Raw genomic sequence first — 20,773 nt, 5'->3', positions numbered from 1 at the left:
TAAAACTAAAATTACCCACTTATGTAAAAACAAACGGTTATTTAACTTATATCGGTTATCGGTTGGTTATTTATTTAATTATACAGATATGTATTAGGTACATTATACTAGGAATTTCTACCCTACTTTCGTTAGGGACTGTTTTTCTCCTTTAAAAAATCAACAAAAAAAAAGGATTATCGTACGTGACAATGACGGGTAGACTTAGGGAACATTATAACTGCCTACAAAAAGTCCTGAAAACTCCCAAGACATCTTATATAAAATGTGTGTTCTATAGAACTATTGCAACTTTATGCAGTCTATTTGAGTTACTGCTCCCAAATCTTCCATTCCACTTATTTTCTTACTTTTTGACGCAAACGCATACTTTTCATTGTAAGTACCACTCTTTTTTTCAAGCAATAAAACCCTTTTAAAAACCTATTATATGTTCCGTAGTGCCTCTCAATGTCATCATCCCTCTGCTACGCATTCCTCTACATTACGCGGTTCGAGGCTCACGGGTCCGGCGCGGGCTGGCCGCAACTGTGGGCGGCTCCGGCTGATAGTGATGACATGAGCATCGGCCTGGCTGCACTCATGATGATCGTTGATGCCGCTATCTATTTGGCTATTGGGTGGACTATTGATCGGTATTTTGGTGAGTATTTGATGAACTTTAATGGTTGGATTACTGGAATAAGGCGGACTGTGTCCTAGAAAATGATGATGATATGATAAAAGACGGGTTTCTTTTTGTAGTCTGTATTTTAGTAGGTTAAATACAATGTTATTCTTGAGATGACACCAGATGAAGAAGTACGGAAGAAGACATGCTGCGCCGGCCCCAATTAAATAGGAAACGAGCGGGATGATGATTTTTGATTATGTATCAAAGTGCTACTAAAATGCGTTTTGGTTTCATCTTTCCCTCGACGTCATCAAATTGCATTGATAGAAGACTACTTTTTCAAGAGCACAAGACTAATGACAATAGTTTAAGTATAAAATGTGTTTTTGTATAACTGTATATACTTCGCCCACAGGTATAAAAACAATAAAGAGCAACATAACATACTGCACGACGACTGACGAGAAGGCGGGAGTCAGCATCGTGAACATCACCAAGGTATACGGACCCCGCTCCCGCCGGCCCAAGCTGGCGCTCGACAACGTCTCCATAGAACTGCAGAAGGGACAGATTACAACGCTGTTGGGACATAACGGGGCTGGGAAGACTACGCTCATGTAAGTTTTATTTTATGTGATATTTAGAAAAGAGCAGATGATGAATTATTTTGACTCAGCTGATGTTGCAATCGTTTGAAAGTACGTTCGTGGTTCGGATGTGAAAAGGTGCTTATTTCGATGAGCCCAATTTTGATTACCTAGATTTGTTTTTTGTAACATTCGGACAATTTGAGCACTACATAGAGAATAAATTGTCATTCTTAGGAACCTAACTCTTTAACTGGTTAATTTTCAAGACTAGGAATATCGCGACAAAAAGATTTCCAGATTAGCGCATTTTACACTGTAGCACAACCATACTTAAAAAAACACTGTCCCCCGCATACATTGTCTAATTTAAGCATTGTTACTTGGTACTTGTGAATACGAGGCTAGTGCCAAAGAGTTGCTAGTATATGGTGTCTCTGGTTAGCGCATACATGCGCGTCATCGCTATGTGCAGTTAATCCGCTAGTATAAAACCAGTCTTGACGTTGAATAATCCCTTCTCAGTAAGATCCTGACGGGCATGCTGCGGCCGACGTCGGGGCACGTGTCGGTGCGGGCGGCGCGCGCGCGGCTGGGCGTGTGTCCGCAGCGCGACGTGCTGCTGCCGGCGCTGAGCGCGCGCGAGCACGTGCAGCTGTACGCGCGCCTCAACACGCGCCTCCAGCCGCACCAGGTGCCGCATGAGGTGGACAGGTGAGCCAACACCCCTCGCAGTAACATCCTGACGTGCTGCTGCCGGCGCTGAGCGCGCGCGAGCACGTGCAGCTGTACGCGCGCCTCAACACGCGCCTCCAGCCGCACCAGGTGCCGCATGAGGTGGACAGGTGAGCCAACACCCCTCGCAGTAACATCCTGACGTGCTGCTGCCGGCGCTGAGCGCGCGCGAGCACGTGCAGCTGTACGCGCGCCTCAACACGCGCCTCCAGCCGCACCAGGTGCCGCATGAGGTGGACAGGTGAGCCAACACCCCTCGCAGTAACATCCTGACGTGCTGCTGCCGGCGCTGAGCGCGCGCGAGCACGTGCAGCTGTACGCGCGCCTCAACACGCGCCTCCAGCCGCACCAGGTGCCGCATGAGGTGGACAGGTGAGCCAACACCCCTCGCAGTAACATCCTGACGTGCTGCTGCCGGCGCTGAGCGCGCGCGAGCACGTGCAGCTGTACGCGCGCCTCAACACGCGCCTCCAGCCGCACCAGGTGCCGCATGAGGTGGACAGGTGAGCCAACACCCCTCGCAGTAACATCCTGACGTGCTGCTGCCGGCGCTGAGCGCGCGCGAGCACGTGCAGCTGTACGCGCAGTTATCGCGTGCAGTTATCGCGGAACGGCTTCAAAAGGAAGTTGAGTTTTAATCAGCAAGCTTCGCCCGTAACTTACTTGGACCATCGCAAATGCCAATAAAATTTTGAGTGGAAAAATGACTAATGTAGTTTGTCATATGAAATGAAATGAAAATCGTTATCTTCAGAGACATAGTGAATACAAAAGGTGGTAAAACTGTAGGCATGTGAAAATTATAACATAAATAATATTTTAACTCGTAACTAGGTAGGTACAAATCTATTTTCTACAATTAACAACGTCTTCTATTGTGTAGAAGCATAGGTTCTGTTTCTACACTTTGACAGACAAGGTTTTTAATGTTTATTAAATCTCAAGTGTTTCCAGTGGTTTGGGAAAAAATCTCTCAAAATTTCTCCCAAACCATACCAGCCACCAATGCTACCTCTCCTTCCAGAATGCTGGAAGTGCTATCCCTGGGCCCAGTGAGCTCGGAGCCAGTGTCCCGACTATCAGGAGGCACCCGGCGTCGCCTGTGCGTGGCGCTGGCCTTCATCGGGCAGCCCAACCTCGTGTTCCTCGACGAGCCCACGGCTGGAGTCGATCCGGCTGCCAGAAGGTGAGGGAACTACTGCGTGTTCGCATCTTGATTTGGTTTCAGAATTGTTTGAGAAAAGCAGTTTTCAAAGTTTCAGTTGTCAAAGTTGTTTATTGCAGTATAGTTTTACTTGTTGTAGGTAATCAATGTAAAATTTTGGAAAATATGGTTTAGGTGTCGTGGTACATTTAACTATCTAACTTTTGAATGAAGTCTCGTTTGATGATAGCCCTTTGAAAACACATTAGCTTATCAGGTGGGGTACTGATCATCTTATTGTCTCTTGCAAAGCTTGTAAATATTCGTAAATAAATAAAATACCTAAACAAACAAAAGTTTTAAATCTATGTATGGGAGCTGAGATCCGGTAAGACTGGAAGCCGACCCCAACACAATAAAAAAAAGGCTAGGTAGATGATGATATATATCGTCATTGGGAGTCCGTCTCTGAATAAAGTATTTATTCCAGGGACATCTGGTCGATGATAGTGAAGCTGAAAGAAGACCGCACCATCCTGATGACGACGCACCATCTCGACGAGGCAGAACTGCTCAGTGATCAGATCGTCATCATGCATAAGGTAAGAACCTACATCCTATCAACCTATCACACTTTTCATCAAAGACTACCCGCACAAGGTAAAGTTTTAGTCGGCCAAGTAGTACACACACACAGTATGGAAATGAATGGTAGCACACAAAAACCATCAGGTAGGTATCTGACCGGTATCACATCGACTAACTTCTTTGTTTTATTTTATTAATTTTAAGAAAACTTACAGCTACATATATACATCGTTTAGTTATAGCATAATAATGTGGAAGAAGGCCAATTACAAGTTTCCACTCATAATTCATGATTGTGTTAAAAAATATTTCATGCCAACAATATAGACAACTATACTATCGGCCGACTGTGCAAAGTGCGGGTGCTCTAATATTATAAAAGCGAATGTTAGTGAGTATATTTGTAACTTCTTTACTCTAAAATTGCTGCACGGATTTTATTAAACTTTATCAGTAATATAGCTTACATAACATAAAAGCTACTTTTTATCCGGGGATGGAATTTAGTGCTCTTAGGAAGCAAATGAAACCGCGAGCAGAACGTAGTAAGATTATGTTTCGTCAGTACCTATAAGCTGAAATAATGTAGGTATTTAATTAGCACATTTTAACAGCTCGGTATTTAAAAGTAAAAACTTTCACAATTATTAATTAAGTAACTTAACGTAAGTTACTACTTGAGTAGAACTCATGTGAGGCTATTATTCGTAAGGTTATAAACCACAGTCGTAAGTCTGCGGAAAGAAACGCTACGGAATCCGCTAAATTAAGCTTTACTGAGCTTCAGTAAAAACTTTTTTAAATAATACTTTACAAAAGCACTTTCAGTAATAAATATTTGAAAAGTAAATGTCATTGAATACTGTTTTACAGTAAGTATTTTTTTCCATACTGTATTTTACCTATACCTATTACCTATAGATAAATACATATATTTAATGATTAATCTATTATTCTATCATACTTTTATATATTTTTTATCATTTAAAAACAAAACGTGTGCTCTATAGGTAAGCAAGTTGTAGACTGTTTGTAAATTAACACACGTGAGGGGTGAACGAAGGGTGACTGAAAATCAATAAGTGGGCGGGCGGGAACGTCTAGACTGACCAATCAGAGCACTATTTCACTCGGTCTAGACTAAAACCTACTTGCATCCTTATCACTCAAACAGGAACGTCATTACAACATTACATTCTTAAATTAAACTTCAAATTCAAATTAAAATTCCAAACAAAAAATATCAGGGAAAACTTCAATAAATTCTCTATACTTTTGAATAAAAATATTCTTTGCAAACAAAACACAGTCGCCGTGAAAAATCGCTGAAGTTCAGATCCTGCATCGCGCTAGTGAAGTTTTCACAGCAATTTTATACAGTTCCAAATTTCGATGACATACTGTCGGGGGTCCGTGGCTACTCCGGAAGGCGGTGCTGGCAGGAGCCGCTCTAAATCCTGCTTTACCATATGAAACAGCGATAAGCTAATATTAATTATAACGTGAATAGTTTAAACATTGATGAAACGATGGGTTAACACGATGATACGAGACAATGTCTCCACATGACGGTAGTAGCCAATATGACCTCTTTTGGTTTTTCCTTTGAATTTGAATTTTCTAAAAACTTCTTTTTGAATTTTCTGTAGATTTTTTAGTCAATATGAAATCGGTTTTGTTGGTATTTTATGAAAGAGACTCGATTTAGTCAATCAATTCGAACGGTTGCTATCGGTGGCATCGGTTTATAAAATTTTATTCGCTTAAAATAATTATTAGACAATAACCAAGGGGTTTTGAAGGAATCGTATTCATAGTTACTTACTATAATCCATTATTTTCAAACTAAAAAAAAAAATACTAACCCTACAACAAACGTGCAAAGAAAATTGTTTTGATATTTCGGTTGCGGCTGCGAATAAATTTCAGGCCTGATAATGCATATAGGTATGATTTTTGTAATAAGTTGAACTTACATAGTTATATGTAAGTTTTAAGGACAAAACGCTTGGAATATCACAGTATCTAGCCCTTATTCCCACAGCAAAACCTTTGTTCACAGGCGCTATTAAACTAGTCGGTACCATACAATATCTGTTTCGATTCATATGTTTTAACTGATTTCCATCACAGAAGGCTCGTAATCCATCCAAATACAACCTTCTATTGTTCTACCATTCCAAAAATTTAAACTTCGCAGGGCCAAGTCCACACAACGGGTTCGCCGATAGAAATCAAACGCACTCTTGGCAACGGGTACAAGTTGACCGTGGTCTACCCGGACCGAGCCCCGGACCATGACGAGACCTGGGAGGAGACCAGCCAGGAAGAGAAGACCAAGCAGCTTCTGACCGTGGTTCGAGACGTCGTGAAGAATGCTAATGTTATTGATGTTAATGGTTTAGAAGTTGAGATTGGGCTGCCTTTCTTTGATGTCAATGGAATTAATAATAAGTAAGTCTTATTTCATTATTTGAACTGTTACTTGATCGCTGATTTGAATTAACGGAAAATCTTTTAGAAACTTAATAGGTTCAGTCATTTCACGGCGAACAAATTGCAGCCATAGTTTATTTTGTTTTAGTCGCTCATTTAGCAATTTTTTGGTTTTCAATACATTTCTTTGAATAATTACACTTACCACAACGTCTACAGGCACGTACGGTGCCACTTTCCGCCCTAATAGAAAAGTTTTGAATCAAACGCCGTAGAGTAAATTAATGGAAATAAAATAACAAATAGTGTTTGTTAACTCGAAAAATGTTCTTTGCATATCTATACTAATATTATAAAGAGGAAAACTTTGTTTGTTTGTTTAGTTGTAATGGATAAACTCAAAAACTACTAGAACGATTTTAAATATTCTTTCACCATTAGAAAGCTATATTATCTGCGAGTAACATAGGCTATATTTTATCCCGGGCAGTAGCTCCCACGAGACGCGGGTGAAACCGCGGGAAAATGGCTAGTTAAATTATATAAAAAGGACCTTCAAGGGCGCTAATGACTAAGGGCCGTTCCCAATATTCTTTCTATTGATATTAGTCCCATACAACCAATGTCAACTTCCTATCTCTAGTAAGCGAACTCACAGATAGATATCAAATTGGGAACAGCTTTAAGTAAGTATATCTGTCGTCAGCTTCCTCCAAGTGTGCACGGTGCTGGAGGCAGCTCAGACGGCACTTGGCTTCAAGTCCTACAGCATGGACTGCAGCAGTCTCGAGCAGGTGTTCTTCAACATCTGCCAGCAAGCCGACGCGCCCATCAACGGCATTGAGTATTGTAAGATATTTTACATCAGTTCTAATATTATAAAGGAGAAATTTTGTGCGCACGAGAAAAACTACTGTAATGATTTTGATGAAACGTGGCTTAAATATCAGAAGCATGAATGGGTTACTTTTCATCTATGTGTTTCCACGGTATAAAAGGAAGAAAGCATTGATATACAAAAAGTGACTGATTTCTACCGGCTGTTGAAGCAATGGTGATCGTAGTATATGTATCCGTGTCTTCAAGCACTGCCTGGCAAAGCGAACTAGTTGCACTTCTTGCATTTTATGTTTAGGAAATCATTGCATAATATAAATAATGTAATACGTACTAAACCCTTCAACCTTAACACTCAATAATAACACTTAAAATTCAATGTTATTATATATAACATGTAACATTTTTTATCACGTTCACCATTTATTTCTGCCGCAGTAACGGAAGGCACTCCATCCAAGAGTGCGTCCAGCTCCAGCATCAGAACAGACCGCGCGTCGCAGGAGCTGGTGCCTCTAGAAGGCCCCCTCAAGGGCTCCGCCTGGCAGCAGTTCCTGGCGCTCATGCATGCACGGTTCTTGCATCATATTAGGAACAGGTAGGAGTCGAAACGATTATTTGAAATAATAACATTTAATTTTATAATTTAAAGCGGAAATAAGTCATGACTACGTTAGGTATAATTTGATAAATTCATTCATATCACTAAATCGAATTGCCGTGCCCCAGTACCGCATTTACTTTTCAATTACTTATACAAGTGTTTCGATATGAATGCAATACAAATAAAATTTAACGATTAAATAGGTATACAGTTATCACACAGAGCTAGAGCTAAATAATCAATTTCTACTTAAGATTCAGACGAATGAACATGTAAATGTATACGTAAATTTCCACGTAAAGGACTATCAGGTTAAAAAGATTCAATTATTATTTTTACTCATTTTAATTATATAAAAAAATATATAATTATTATGTAGGATAAAATTATACAATAAATACTCTAAGTTATTGTTTTATTATGAAAAGTTGCAATATTTGGCTTTAAAGTAAATTATTACGCCCTAGCAGGGCGTAATGTATGGCGTGATGTGTGTTGTTATTATCGATAAATAATTTTCCCCTACCAACTCTTCCACCTATTTTCTAACCCCACCATTGTCCACCCAGATGGCTACTGTTCATCCTGGTGGTACTGCCGTCACTGTTCGTCATAGTGGCCATGGGTTTCTCCATGTTACGCCCCCCGGCCGATGACGAGATCGCGCTCAAACTTGATGACCACTTGTATCAGGGATCCACTGAGTTTATAGTGTGAGTATATTTTCTTTTATATTATCTGGGGTTGTATATGTGTTAACGTTAATTTTATTAGTGTAATGTATATTTGTAAGTTAATTGGATCATACGCACTAAACTTTCGTCATTCTTAGATCCAAGTTCTTTACTTTTAAAATTAAACGTGAAAATTGGAAACAGTTGTTTTAAGAAATATTTCGTTTATATTGTTGTGTAACTTGGGTTTTAAGGAAATCCAAACCCATCGGGTACTTTCCCTTGACCTAGAATTATATGGCAAGTAACATCGTTCAAGTACAAGAAAATATCTTAAAACTATACATTGGTTCAAAAGTTTGAGAAACCACGTCAAAGTTCTCAGACAAGAAACTGAATACCGCAATTGGTTGAATATTCTCTTTTATTTCAGGCCACAACCCTCGATATATTCAGAAGAAACGAACCCATCATTTGCGGAGCACGTACTTAACTATCTGATGGTGGACAAACGAACTAAGACCTGGACTTCTGAGGTACGCTATGCCATCATCTATACAAATATATGAAATTGGAGTGTCTATTTGTAATATGAAGTTAACCAAAACTAAAGTAAGAGCATATGGACATGAATGTATATTATATACTTTATATAGTATTACAACCATTTTGCATTTTGTCTTTCTGTTTGTTCCGGTTAACTTCAAAATGATTGGACCGATTTTGACGGGACTTTCACTGGCAAAAAATGTATGTAACGGAGTCACTTGGGCGCGTTTTTATCCGGGTTTGGGAAGTAGTTCCTTTTGAAAGTGGATGAAATAGAAAAACAGCTAGTTTCTATGTAGAGAAAAAGTTTCAAAGATCTTCAATACTTTCCGTTCCAGACGATGTAGCATCATAATATTGGTTCCTTAATCAACTCTGAATTGTTTCTCTCCCAGGACTCTCCTCACTGTGAATGTGGAGTGGTGAAGCAGCAGTGTGAGGTCACGGACGACATGACGCGCCTGCCCGACATGATGGTGCTGCCAGACGCGAACACCCTCAACCACTGGCTCGTGGATACACAGGAGATTTATATTGAAAAGAGGTTGGTAGCAATTATGAGAATATAACTTTGTTGCAGTATGAGAGTTTCCTTCCAAAACGTATTCTTATTGCGAGAAATAAATCATTTGTAAAACATAATCGCAAAAGTGATGTATTTCTGCTTATCAAGTAATGGAATAATAACCAAATAGACACTTAATAGAATTAGGAAGTCAGTTCATAAAACCTTTTTCTACAGCATTTTGTATAGAGCTTTAGGTTTTACCTAAAATAAATAAATAAATATCAGTTCTTATCCGGTCGGTAGGTACTGCAAACCTTTCCCTTATTCCAATTTCCGTAGCGATTTTGTGTACCATCACTTGTATTCAAGCTACTCGGAAAATTTTGGACCTACCTACTCTATCAGAACAGAGCTAGTATTTCTTATAAGAACATGCTATATGACATGTTATGCTAGTATTTTTACTTATAAACTTTGTAATCCTAATTTGTAAACCCACTCCTCAGATACGGCGGTTACTCAGCGTCCCTCAAGAACAACCTCACCAACCTAATAGCTTGGTACAACAATAAGGGTCACCACGCCATGCCAGCATACGTGAACGCTATCAACTCCGCCATTTTGAAGTCCGTGACCAGATCTCCTTCCGCCAACATTACGACTTACACTCATCCGCTTAAGATTTCTAAGGAGCAAATTAGTAAGGCTACTGTGTGAGTATTGTGAGATTTTGTGCATTTTAGTTTAGAATTGAATATTATGAAAGTCTTTATGGCGTAATTTCACCAAAATTGTGCTTTAACGAAAAATGAGCTCAAACCTACTGCTGGCATATTGTTTGTGTACGAAGCTTGTAATTTCGTGGACATTTTGTAGGGCAGATAATTATGGTCATTATTTGAAGGACTATCTGACTAGGGTTACCTTGCCGACTTTTGTAAGACGTGTGCGGTGTACTATTGCTATCAATGTGTTCTATATCGGACATGAGTTGGCAGCCTTAAAAATATTCGCATATTTATTTTATGTTCTCCAGCTACCAGCACATAGCAGACGCAGGTATCTCCGGGCTGGTACTCCTCGCCTTCTGCCTCATACCGGCCGGAGCTGGCGTGTACGTGGTGGGAGCGCGAAGGTCACAGGAGAAGCGTCTGCAGCTGCTGAGTGGAGTCACTCCGCTGCTGTACTGGACCACGGCGCTGGCTTGGGATATGCTGGTTCTTAGACTTTTTAAATCATATACGACAAGCTTTCGCCAGCGATTTCTCCTGCTACCCAAGGGAACTGCTGACCGTACCTGAATAAAAAGTATCCCATCTTTTCTGATTTTTAAGCTGTATTACTCTAAGTTTCATCAAAATCCATAACGTAGCTTTTGCATTAGAGAAAATAACTCTATTTATCTGTCTATCCGGCTTTCACGCTCAAACTATTGAATCGCGGTTTAAATAATTTGAATTTGGTAGATGCGGTTGAGAGTAGTAGTTCCCTCTACGTAGATGGAACCGTAAGGAACAGCTAGTTTACTATAATTCCAATGTGTTTCCTATATATCCAAAGTAAATTGCATGTAACATGTACTTACAGGTGATGGTAATAAACATGGGCGTGACGGCAGCAGTGATGTCGGCGTTCGGCTTCCCCGTGTTCGTGGCGCGGAACAACCTGCCTGCCATATGTCTGCTCTTCGTGCTGTATGGGTGAGTAGCCTTAAAGCATAGTCTTTTGATAAAGATTATTACTTAAACTTATTACTTATTATTCAAGCATGTACCTATGTAACCATTGCACCTGGCTTCATCCGCGTGTATAGTTTGCGTTAATTATGCCAGCATTTCTGAAGATAGCCATTTCATCAGACTTTTGACTTTTGTGACGACTAATGTGAAGTCAATAGCAGCCATCTCTCGGACAAACAAAGCATGTGTAAAAGATCTGTAGTAAAAAATGCTCAAGGAATCAATGACTTACTTATGTTATGCAAAGTTATTTAGCGCGAACTGTATTTCTATCAATTTATACTATTAAACGTCGAAGTTTCTCACTGTTTATGCCGAAATATGTAAAAAATAATGTTCCCTAATTTTTTGCGTCAGGTACGCGTGCCTGAACTTCATCTACGTGCTAGAGAAGTTGTTCTCTGAGGCGAGCATCGCCAACATGGTGCTGTTCTGCGGCAACGCCTTCCTCGGCCTCTCATTCATCACCATACTGCTCATCTTTGATATCGTCTCCGAGTCTGAGGTTAGTTACTTTTATCATACAGTTGACCTTTGTATTCTCATACTCTCGTAGTCCGATGAAAATCCTTCATAAACAGAGATATTTTGCTGGGAATCGGGAACCCGAGACTCCGTATGCGACTTTTGGACCTAAAAACCTACAAGTTTTGAGAACGAAGTTCCTTAGGAGGATTCTTCTCAGAGTTGACTATTCATGAAGGGAAATACCTATATGACCTTAATAAATGGGGCTTCGTTCTTAACCGTGATTATTTAATGTACAAGTATATGTTGGTTATTATCGCAATGGCAGACAAAGATTTCAATAGACCTGAATGCGCAAACAACTGAAGCCATACTTCAGACCTGCTAAACTTAACTTTCCAAAGTTCCATACTAATTTGAACTCTAAAGCCTTCACATAAAGCTCACTTCTGTACACAGGCGACAGACCACGTCCGCTACGTGCTACACAAGATCTTCCTGCTGGCGCCGCAGTTCGCGCTCGGAGACGGACTGCTAGAAATCGCCAAGAACACCATACAGGCACAGGTTAGTTAAAACCGATACAATAACTAAGTGAATAAAAATTAATAATCGTTATGGTAGATAGAAGCAGAATTCATAGGAAAGGTGTGAAAAAATAATATTCCTACTTAGTGAAAACTTTGTTCCGAAAAACGGAAACGCTCTGGTCTTATAAAAGTCAGAGTAACTCTATGGTCGAATTACCGTAAAAATCATAAAGAGGACTGTAGCGTGATACTTTGCGGCTATTTGTTTGAAGTTCCTAAATGAGAGCTTTTATAGACTCTGTCTTTAGCACACATTTTAGCTTTCATAAACCCTTTTTTGGTAACGATTTTTGTGCAAAATAACACAGACCACAAAATAATTGTATTTTAATGTAAAAGAAAAATGTTATATAATGTTATATAATATGTAGTACATGTTCCTTGCCGAAATAGCGTTAAACATGTCCAGGGTTGTCTCGGAACTTATTAAATTTCCGAGGCAAGGACACGCGGGTCAGCGCTGAAAACCAGCGCTGTTGGCTCGTGCCCGCGTGCGCGAGGCACACCATTTATGCTGAGCGCTGTCCCTTTTTCGCAAGGTGACGCAAATGCAGCGTATTTAAATGTTTGTTTGTTTTGTCATTAGTTTTATTTGTTTTGTTGCTTTTGCGTCGTTTGCGTTAATAAATAGTTTTTCTTTCTTTTCTTTCTTGAATATGACCTTTCCGAAGACCTTCTTCTTGTACCTATAATTTTTTTGACTTTCAAAAAGTGCTCAATTACCAGCCCAGTTTGACTATATTATTTTGATTTTCACCCCACAGGTGCTGAGTCGTTTCGGCATGGACACGTACAGAGACCCACTGGGTAGCAGCCTGGTGCTGTACCACTACATCTACCTGGTGGTGGTGGGCACCATACTGCTGCTGCTCAACCTGGCTATTGAGTATAGCTGCTTCGATACGATTATGGCCAGGTAAGAATAAGTGACCTTTGACCTTTTTGACCTTTGACCTTGAAGTAAAGTTTACAGGCCGTAGACTCATAGCTATACTACAGGTATTACTGCTGAGAAAAATGTACGTGTTAGTGCTATTCGGACACAAGTAGGATATGGGAAAAATTGTTCTTGGAAAGATGCTTCGTTACTTTTTGAAGAGGTCACAGGCTTTTGGAACTCTGTGGGTAACGTGGTAATAGCAGTTTGCTGAAAAGAAGCGTCCGTTATGTCTCTTCAAATATTTATGCGATACTTTTTGTATTTTATGATTTTCTTCTTTTTCTACACAATTCTCCACATATTTCGCTAGAAGCAAATATTTTTAAAATCATGAAAATAACTACGTATATTTTTGTTGTAAATAAAAATTGCCAGAAGTAAATAACAGCTTTATTTTTCTTCCCCAGACTTCGTCCAGAGCACATACCATCTAGTACATCAGAGTTAGAGGCGCATGAAGTGAACGCGGAGCGTGCGCGCGTGCGTTCCGCGCGGACACATGCGCGGGCGCCGCCACTACGGCTCAACACTATTGGAAATATTAACAGAGGTCAGTATTACTGCATTATATTATTTGTTATAATTTTACTAACTGTCATGTACCTTTATTTTTATTCATATTCATTACATATTTACAATAAACATAAATAACAAACATAGTACAAACAAAAAAAAAACATACCTAAAAAATTATCCCCATGGCTTGGAGCATTACCTCGTTATAGTATATTAGTAATGCTGCAATAGGATTCCATAAGTTACATACAAAAAGCTTTTAAAAAGCTTTCCGTCGTGATCGGCGTACTTCAACTAACGAGTTCTTTTAATGCCATCCATTTTTCCTTCGACGTATTTTACCTAGATCCACTCTTGGAATAGCGAAGACATGGCCGTAATATTTACCAATTACATACCTATTGATATCTTAAGACCGGAGCTTGCCACGATCGACTGCATTAATAATCGCAATTGACCGGTTGGCCACTCTTGCCATACCGTACCTTCTAATCCGTTGAGGATTCTTATATGTTCTACGTCTAAAACTGAATCACTGATCTTTCCTCTTTACCCCAGGCTTCATCCACACAGAAGGCAAGAAGAACTCGATGCAGCGCATCGTCTCGCCGTGCAGTGATGCAGCTCAGTGCGAGGACTTGGGCAAGGTGTACCGCGCGCTTGCAGGCCCGAGGCTTGCCGTAGCTAACCTTACGTTAGGCATACCTCCTGGACAGGTAAGATATGACTGGGGAATCTGGTAAACCCATAACCATAGTTATTAATTTTTAGATACTTTGTGTACTCATTTATGTACTGCCTAAACACTAGTACTTCCTCATGTGTTTCCGATTTGTTCTCCCTTATCTGCTCCCCCTCAATACTCAATTATGTACTGCCCCTATCTACTCCCTTATCTACTTATGTACTCTCCCTATCTAATATCCATATGTATTCTTTATGTCTTCGCCATTTGTTCTCTCTTATACACTCCCCCAATATCTTGCATTCGGTTAGACTGAAAGCCAACACCAACATAGTTAGAAAAAGCCTCGGGAGATAATGATGATGATGTAGGTACTCCCTACACTCCCTCTCGCTCTCTCCTTAAGCTTTAAAATATTAGTTTACTTGTACATCTTGTTCTTACCATGATCCTATCCATTAACAATGGTGTTATGTTCCCCACAGTGCACAGCCCTACTCGGCCAGAACGGCGCGGGCAAGTCGACGACATTCTCGATGCTGACCGGCGAGGTGCGTCCGTCAGCCGGACAACTGTACCTCAACAACGAACCTGTTACATCCACGCAGCTATGTCGAGGACTTATCAGTCAGTTCTGCTTATAAACTTATAGATATTAAGGTTTCACTGATTACCGATGAAGAGACGGTTAGTTATCTGTTAGTTAATGTTACCTACTACCAGATAAATGTCTGCCAGATATTGCTATCTGACACCTATGAAATATTTTTTTCCCGCGATTTCACCAGCATCCCTTGAGGACTACCGCCCGCACCAGGATAAAATATAGCCTATGTCAGTCGCAGATAATGTATTTTTTTTTTAATTGGTAGTTTTTGAGTTTATCCATTGCAAACAAACATAAAAAAACTCTTTATCTAGTATATGTGTCCATTATTTAGTACAGAAAATGTGACAGCTGGACAGAGAATAATATTAGAATATTTGTGTGATGTTTCCAGGTTATTGTCCTCAGAGTGACGCTCTGGACTCGCTGATGACAGTGGAGGAAACGTTACAACTGTACTGCCGACTAAGAGGCATCGCCGACCAGGCCGAGGTGAGGAATAAGTTTTATTACCTACCCGTTTTATTTGCAATGCCATTTACTGCTGTCAATATTTTATACTTTTTAGTGTGAATGACTAGGAAGTCAAAGTCAAACAGTTTATTAAATAGTCCAGTCTAAATAGAGATCGACTCTTGCATTTAATTTTCTGTCTGAACGCAAAACTGTTATATGATTATAAAGTACTACATTAAAATTAAAAATAACCATTCATCTCATATGTTCTACAAAAGATATTCAAGGTCAAAGGTCATTTTTGTTAAAGTTGACTTTTTTTGTAAGAATCTTTATTTCAAAGATATCTCGATGATCTTCAGTATTAGACTAGGTACAACTCTTGTTTACTTACAGGTAATAAAGCGTACAGTGGATGTGTTCGAGCTAGGCCGGTACTCGCACGTGCGTACGGGCGCGCTGTCGGGCGGCAACCGGCGCAAGCTGTGTGCTGCGCTCGCCTTCATGGCGCGAACACCGCTCGTATTGCTTGATGAGCCTACTAGGTCAGTAATGGATTCAAGTTGAACCTTATGTTCAATTTTTACGCTTTGAAATGGCTTCTTTCACAGTCTATAGGAGAGATTTTGGAAGAGGCCATTTTAGATGCACTCATTATTTTTATCACACCGTCGTTAACTAGTGCTGAATAATGCCGCATCAATCAAGTGAGACGCATTGCAAAATCATGCAACCACAGATTGCTTAACACCCGCGTACAACCCCATAATCTATAGGTACCTGTGTGGTAAAATTCTAGTATCGGAATAATGTGGCCACAATACGTACGTGACAATAGTAGATTTTGATTGCGTGGATTCGATCAAATTCTAAATGTAGATAGATAGTCTGAAGACAATGAGTGAAGCGTCTGAGAAGTACGTCCTTTGGGAATGTTTATGTCGAATCCGTCGAAATGTTTATGGCGCTTCTTTAAGTGCGGGTCGGAGAGTTGTTTTTACATTTTTGTGAACTACAAATTGTAAGTTTAAATCTGCTTTATATACGAACATTTGTCCCTTAGCGGCATGGACCCAGTGTCCCGCGGCTGCGTGTCTCGCGGAGTGCGCGCGGCGTGCGGGCGCGCGCGCGGCGTGCTGCTCAGCACGCACGCGCTGCCCGACGCGCGCCGCCTCGCCGCGCGCGTCGCGCTACTGCGTGCTGGACGACTGGTCGCGCTGGCGTCGCTGGATGATTGCTTGACTAGGTACGGCTTAAAATCCAAGTTTATTTAACAAAATTAGGCTGATAAATCAGCACTCTTAGAACGTGGTCGCGCATGACAAAGCCTGGTTCGATCTGCTCTCCCACAAGTGCGATCTACGTCACGAACGAATGGCACAACCTCCAACGTCACCGGGAACACAGTTTGTTTGTGGACGTTGCGATCGGCGCTGTCGCTCCCGCATAGGCTTTGTTAGTCATCAGCGCAAGTGCCAAAACCAAACAACTTGACACGGATGCAGCTTATATCATCTTTTATAGATGGAAAAAGGCCATTGATTAGAACGTTACAAATACAGCCTCCAAAACGCCCACCCTCACTATCTCTGTGTCTTTTAATATAATTTCATATAAAAATAAGGGTGTACTCCATAATGGAAGCACTTTATGGAAAGCCCCCTTTCCTTAGTGAAATATAAAAATAACATATGTAGTTTGTAAGTAAAATAGTTACTAACATCTCTAGATTTGTAAATACAAACTTTATTTTATTATGTATTTTTGAATGTTCGATGTTTAATTCATGCTGTCTGAAATACAGATGATAATGATTTTAGCTGTCATCAGTTTCCCTATGGCGAATAATTGTTTACCTGCTTGCTTAGGTTCGGCGGCGGCTACGTCGTGGCATGCCGCGTGTCTCGCGGCGCGGGCGCGGCGTGGCGCGGCGTGACGTCACGCGCGCCGCACGCGGTGCTGCGCGTGCTGCACGAGCGCGAGCTACACTTCCTCATACCCTCGCATGTTACCGGTAACTACTGCTTAACTTACAGCACTTCAGATTTTAAAAAATTAAAATTGTCTTGTCGTATCAAAGTCATCAAACTATCAGTCCCTCTCATTATATTTCACTAAAATGTTCTTACTTCTAGTATTTTATTTCGATTTTTAACCCCCGACGCAAAAACGACGGGGTGTTATAAGTTTGACGTGTCTGTGTGTGTGTGTGTGTGTGTATGTGGCATCGTAGCTCCCAAACGGATGATCCGATTGTAATGCGGTTTTTTTTGTTTAAAAGGAGTGTCATTCGGGAGTGTTCTTAGCTATGTTTGGTGGAAATCGGTTCAGGTCTTCAAGGTCATCAGCCCGTTTGTTAGGTGTGAGAAGAATGTTACACGCTCAGTTTACTTGCAAGCATGTGTGGGATCTGAAATTTGAAACACTAATGTCTTCTGGAACCACCGAGCTGGTCTGCTGTTAGGGCACGAAGGTAGGAGACGTAACCCTGAACTGCCTTTTAGTAAACCCATCGAGTTTGGGCTCGTTGAATTTGTCTTGACTAGTTCTCTTCAATTGACGAGAACCTGATACTGGAAATGGGATGTGGCGGATGAAACCCTGGAATGCCGGAATGAAACGGATAAACCGATTTATATCTTCGCTGAAAATCTAGAATGACCAAAGGTTTATGTTTCCTCAATCTGTGCAATTCTCCCAGAGCCAGTATGTTATGAGGATTGTTAAACAGCATCCTTTGTCCGAGATCGCATAGAGCGACCCCATCTTAAAATAAAAGAAATTAACTGAAAGAAGAAAAAATTAAGGGGCTCCTTCAAAAAGCATGAAATAAAATTAAATTATAAATTTAAAAAAACCCCCGACCCAAAAAAAGTACGCAATTAGTATGACAAAAGGTTAAAAACGCTAAACCCTATAAAAAGCAAAAAATAACTTTTAACACTACGTAAGTACCAACTAAAGCATGTCAGACTAAACTAAATTTTGACGTGTCGGGGGACCGCTTTTTACCTTCAAAAACACTTACATAAATCAAATGATACCTACCTAATTACAACATTCGTATAAAACAAAATTATATACACAGTTATAAGTAGTATATACTTAATTACTTCTAACGTTAGGCTAATAAATTAGAGCGGTCCCCCGACACGACAAAATTTAGTTTAGTCTGACATGCTTTAGTTGGTACTTACGTAGTGTTAAAAGTTATTTTTTGCTTTTTATAGGGTTTAGCGTTTTTAACCTTTTGTCATACTAATTGCGTACTTTTTTTGGGTCGGGGGTTTTTTTTGGCCTTGAATTAAATGTTGACCTTGAATTTCCTAGTGTAGTGGTACTTAAGTTTAGTTGATTTTCAAATCATTGCAAATATATCCTACTGTTAACCAAACGTCTAGTTTATTTCGTGCAGGTAATCCAAAATGTAATGTTCGTTATAAATATGTTTCTCGTTTACAGTTGACAAAAAAGAAATAACGACTCGGCTGAGCGACATCTTCCGGCTGATGGCGGAACTACAAGGCACCTGTGATATTGAGGACTACACTATCAACCAAAGTTCACTTGAACAGGTAAACCCTTTGTCTAAACTCATATATACACTAGTAAAATATAACTGACTGATAGCAACACACACGTCCTACAATAAGTCGGTTAAAAAATCTTAGATCATCTTCTGAGCCTTTTTCCCAACTATGTTGTGGTCTGGTTCCAGTCTTACCGGATGCAGCTGCGTGTTTTACAAGGAGCGACTGCCTATCTGACCTCCTCAACCCAGTTACCCAGGAAACCCCTCTTGTTAAGACTGGTGTTAGACCTACTGTCTTCTGACTAACCGTAACGACTGCCAAAGGAGTTAAATGACAGCCGGGACCTACAGTTTAACGTGCCCTCCAAAACATAACACATAATTGTCTGAGATATACTTAGAAAGTATAACATTTCAAGATTTTCTTGATGCCTACAGATGTTCCTAAGCTTCACCGACAAGTCAGACATACCCGACACAGTGGAGGTTGAGCCGCTTCCGACGCCGACCGCCATCCGACACACGGATGACCTCGACACTGTCACCTCACTATAATTAGTAGTTTACTTTAGAAAATGTACTGTGAAATGTTAAATATAAAATACGAATGTTTGTTAAGACGGGATTCCATTGGTGTGCTAAACTGTACTTAATCTTTTTCGTGAACAAATGTGCCACCTTTTAGTGGAATTCTGCCTTTCGCTTACACGTTAATAAGTTTGAATCAAAATATGATTTGTTTTTAAAATAGATGTGACCTTGACCTTGTATACGATATAAGATACTATATACCTAGTACTTCAAATGCAGGAGAAACGTAATGTAAGGTATGTCTTCAAGTCTCTATTATAAGGTGCCATCGTTTAAGGTCCATCCATAAAAGTAAAGATTGAAATGTCTTAGGCGAAATTACTGAAAAAATGACAATAAAGCGATACTTAGAATAGATAAATGGTGCCTTAAATATATAAATATAACATGTAAATGATAATATTGAAAATGGAAATGGCAAGTGATATTATTCAGAGAACAAAATTATTACGATATAGAAGTTTATTTAAAGTTAAGAATTTTAGCTACGTGATATAATGGTAATCTCAATTTGTTACCTATTTTTATACTTGATTTTGAAACTAGAATATAATATATGTATTAAAAATAGGAAAATTGAAAAAGTGAATTCCCACTGTAATGCAGACAAAAATGTTAAACCTGTGAAGACTACGTAAATAGATAAATGTTTTTCAAAATGACCTTAGCTTGTAAGTGACTGGTAAGAGTTTTAGTTATAAGTATTTTTGTTTTTTTTAAAGAAGACTTGTTCAATTATATTTTATGTGATTGAAGACCATATTTAGCTCAAAGCAGAAAATAAACCATATTTAAAGACAGATCTATATAAAAATACTTTGGTAAATAAGGACAATTTACGAATTTACTACATACACATATACTTAGTAATTTAATTTAAACATATCAACATAAGTGTGACTGTAAGATATAGAATAATAATGTACGGTCAGTGTGACACGTTTTTTGTAATAATTTATTATGCTGACTGTACATAATGATATAAAAGAATGTAATTAAATGTACAGATGGCAACACCGACATGAGTGTTGCTCTCTGCACTTTGTGTTTATATAACAAATATGCAATCTCTGTGATATTTAATATTTTTCTAGAATTTAAATAATAAAGGATGGTTTTTGGATACATATTTTTCTTTTTTACCATTCTAACAAACATTATAGTAAGTTCAACTCAGTCTTGCGCGCGGCCTTATGTGTGGGTAACCCTTGTACATACACAGTGACTTTGTGTGCGTGACAAGAGGTACAGTCGGGTACAAATACAGTTATTTAGGGGTTACGGCTGTTTAAAGAAAAACAGTTATTATAGTTCGGCCATTCAGAGAATGCGTTCCTGACACGTCGCGATTGAACTGACGACGTAACTACATTC

General features: G+C 39.7%; 1 protein-coding gene across 1 annotated transcript in view; it reads left to right on the top strand.

Moving 5' to 3' along the window:
• LOC124635538 overlaps nucleotides 1-20,524 on the top strand; it is a 91,431-nt gene extending 70,907 nt beyond the window's left edge. Inside the window, exons 45-70 of the mRNA XM_047171444.1 lie at nucleotides 442-643; nucleotides 1,029-1,230; nucleotides 1,726-1,914; nucleotides 2,960-3,121; nucleotides 3,570-3,681; nucleotides 5,868-6,121; nucleotides 6,810-6,952; nucleotides 7,379-7,538; nucleotides 8,114-8,257; nucleotides 8,652-8,754; nucleotides 9,163-9,311; nucleotides 9,782-9,988; nucleotides 10,312-10,492; nucleotides 10,863-10,975; nucleotides 11,372-11,519; nucleotides 11,942-12,049; nucleotides 12,837-12,988; nucleotides 13,420-13,562; nucleotides 14,087-14,244; nucleotides 14,699-14,840; nucleotides 15,215-15,312; nucleotides 15,673-15,821; nucleotides 16,340-16,522; nucleotides 17,145-17,290; nucleotides 18,739-18,851; nucleotides 19,247-20,524. Of these exons, the coding sequence (XP_047027400.1) occupies nucleotides 442-643; nucleotides 1,029-1,230; nucleotides 1,726-1,914; nucleotides 2,960-3,121; nucleotides 3,570-3,681; nucleotides 5,868-6,121; nucleotides 6,810-6,952; nucleotides 7,379-7,538; nucleotides 8,114-8,257; nucleotides 8,652-8,754; nucleotides 9,163-9,311; nucleotides 9,782-9,988; nucleotides 10,312-10,492; nucleotides 10,863-10,975; nucleotides 11,372-11,519; nucleotides 11,942-12,049; nucleotides 12,837-12,988; nucleotides 13,420-13,562; nucleotides 14,087-14,244; nucleotides 14,699-14,840; nucleotides 15,215-15,312; nucleotides 15,673-15,821; nucleotides 16,340-16,522; nucleotides 17,145-17,290; nucleotides 18,739-18,851; nucleotides 19,247-19,363 (3,978 nt within the window). The 3' untranslated portion in view covers nucleotides 19,364-20,524. The remainder of the gene's footprint in view (nucleotides 1-441; nucleotides 644-1,028; nucleotides 1,231-1,725; nucleotides 1,915-2,959; nucleotides 3,122-3,569; nucleotides 3,682-5,867; nucleotides 6,122-6,809; nucleotides 6,953-7,378; nucleotides 7,539-8,113; nucleotides 8,258-8,651; nucleotides 8,755-9,162; nucleotides 9,312-9,781; nucleotides 9,989-10,311; nucleotides 10,493-10,862; nucleotides 10,976-11,371; nucleotides 11,520-11,941; nucleotides 12,050-12,836; nucleotides 12,989-13,419; nucleotides 13,563-14,086; nucleotides 14,245-14,698; nucleotides 14,841-15,214; nucleotides 15,313-15,672; nucleotides 15,822-16,339; nucleotides 16,523-17,144; nucleotides 17,291-18,738; nucleotides 18,852-19,246) is intronic.
• Nucleotides 20,525-20,773: the final 249 nt, after the last annotated feature.

The sequence above is a fragment of the Helicoverpa zea genome, chromosome 13 (genome assembly GCF_022581195.2).
Source record: "Helicoverpa zea isolate HzStark_Cry1AcR chromosome 13, ilHelZeax1.1, whole genome shotgun sequence".
Taxonomy (NCBI): Eukaryota; Metazoa; Arthropoda; class Insecta; order Lepidoptera; family Noctuidae; genus Helicoverpa; species Helicoverpa zea.
The sequence above is the reverse complement of the archived record's forward strand: the minus strand, read 5'-3'. Positions and strand labels throughout refer to the sequence as shown.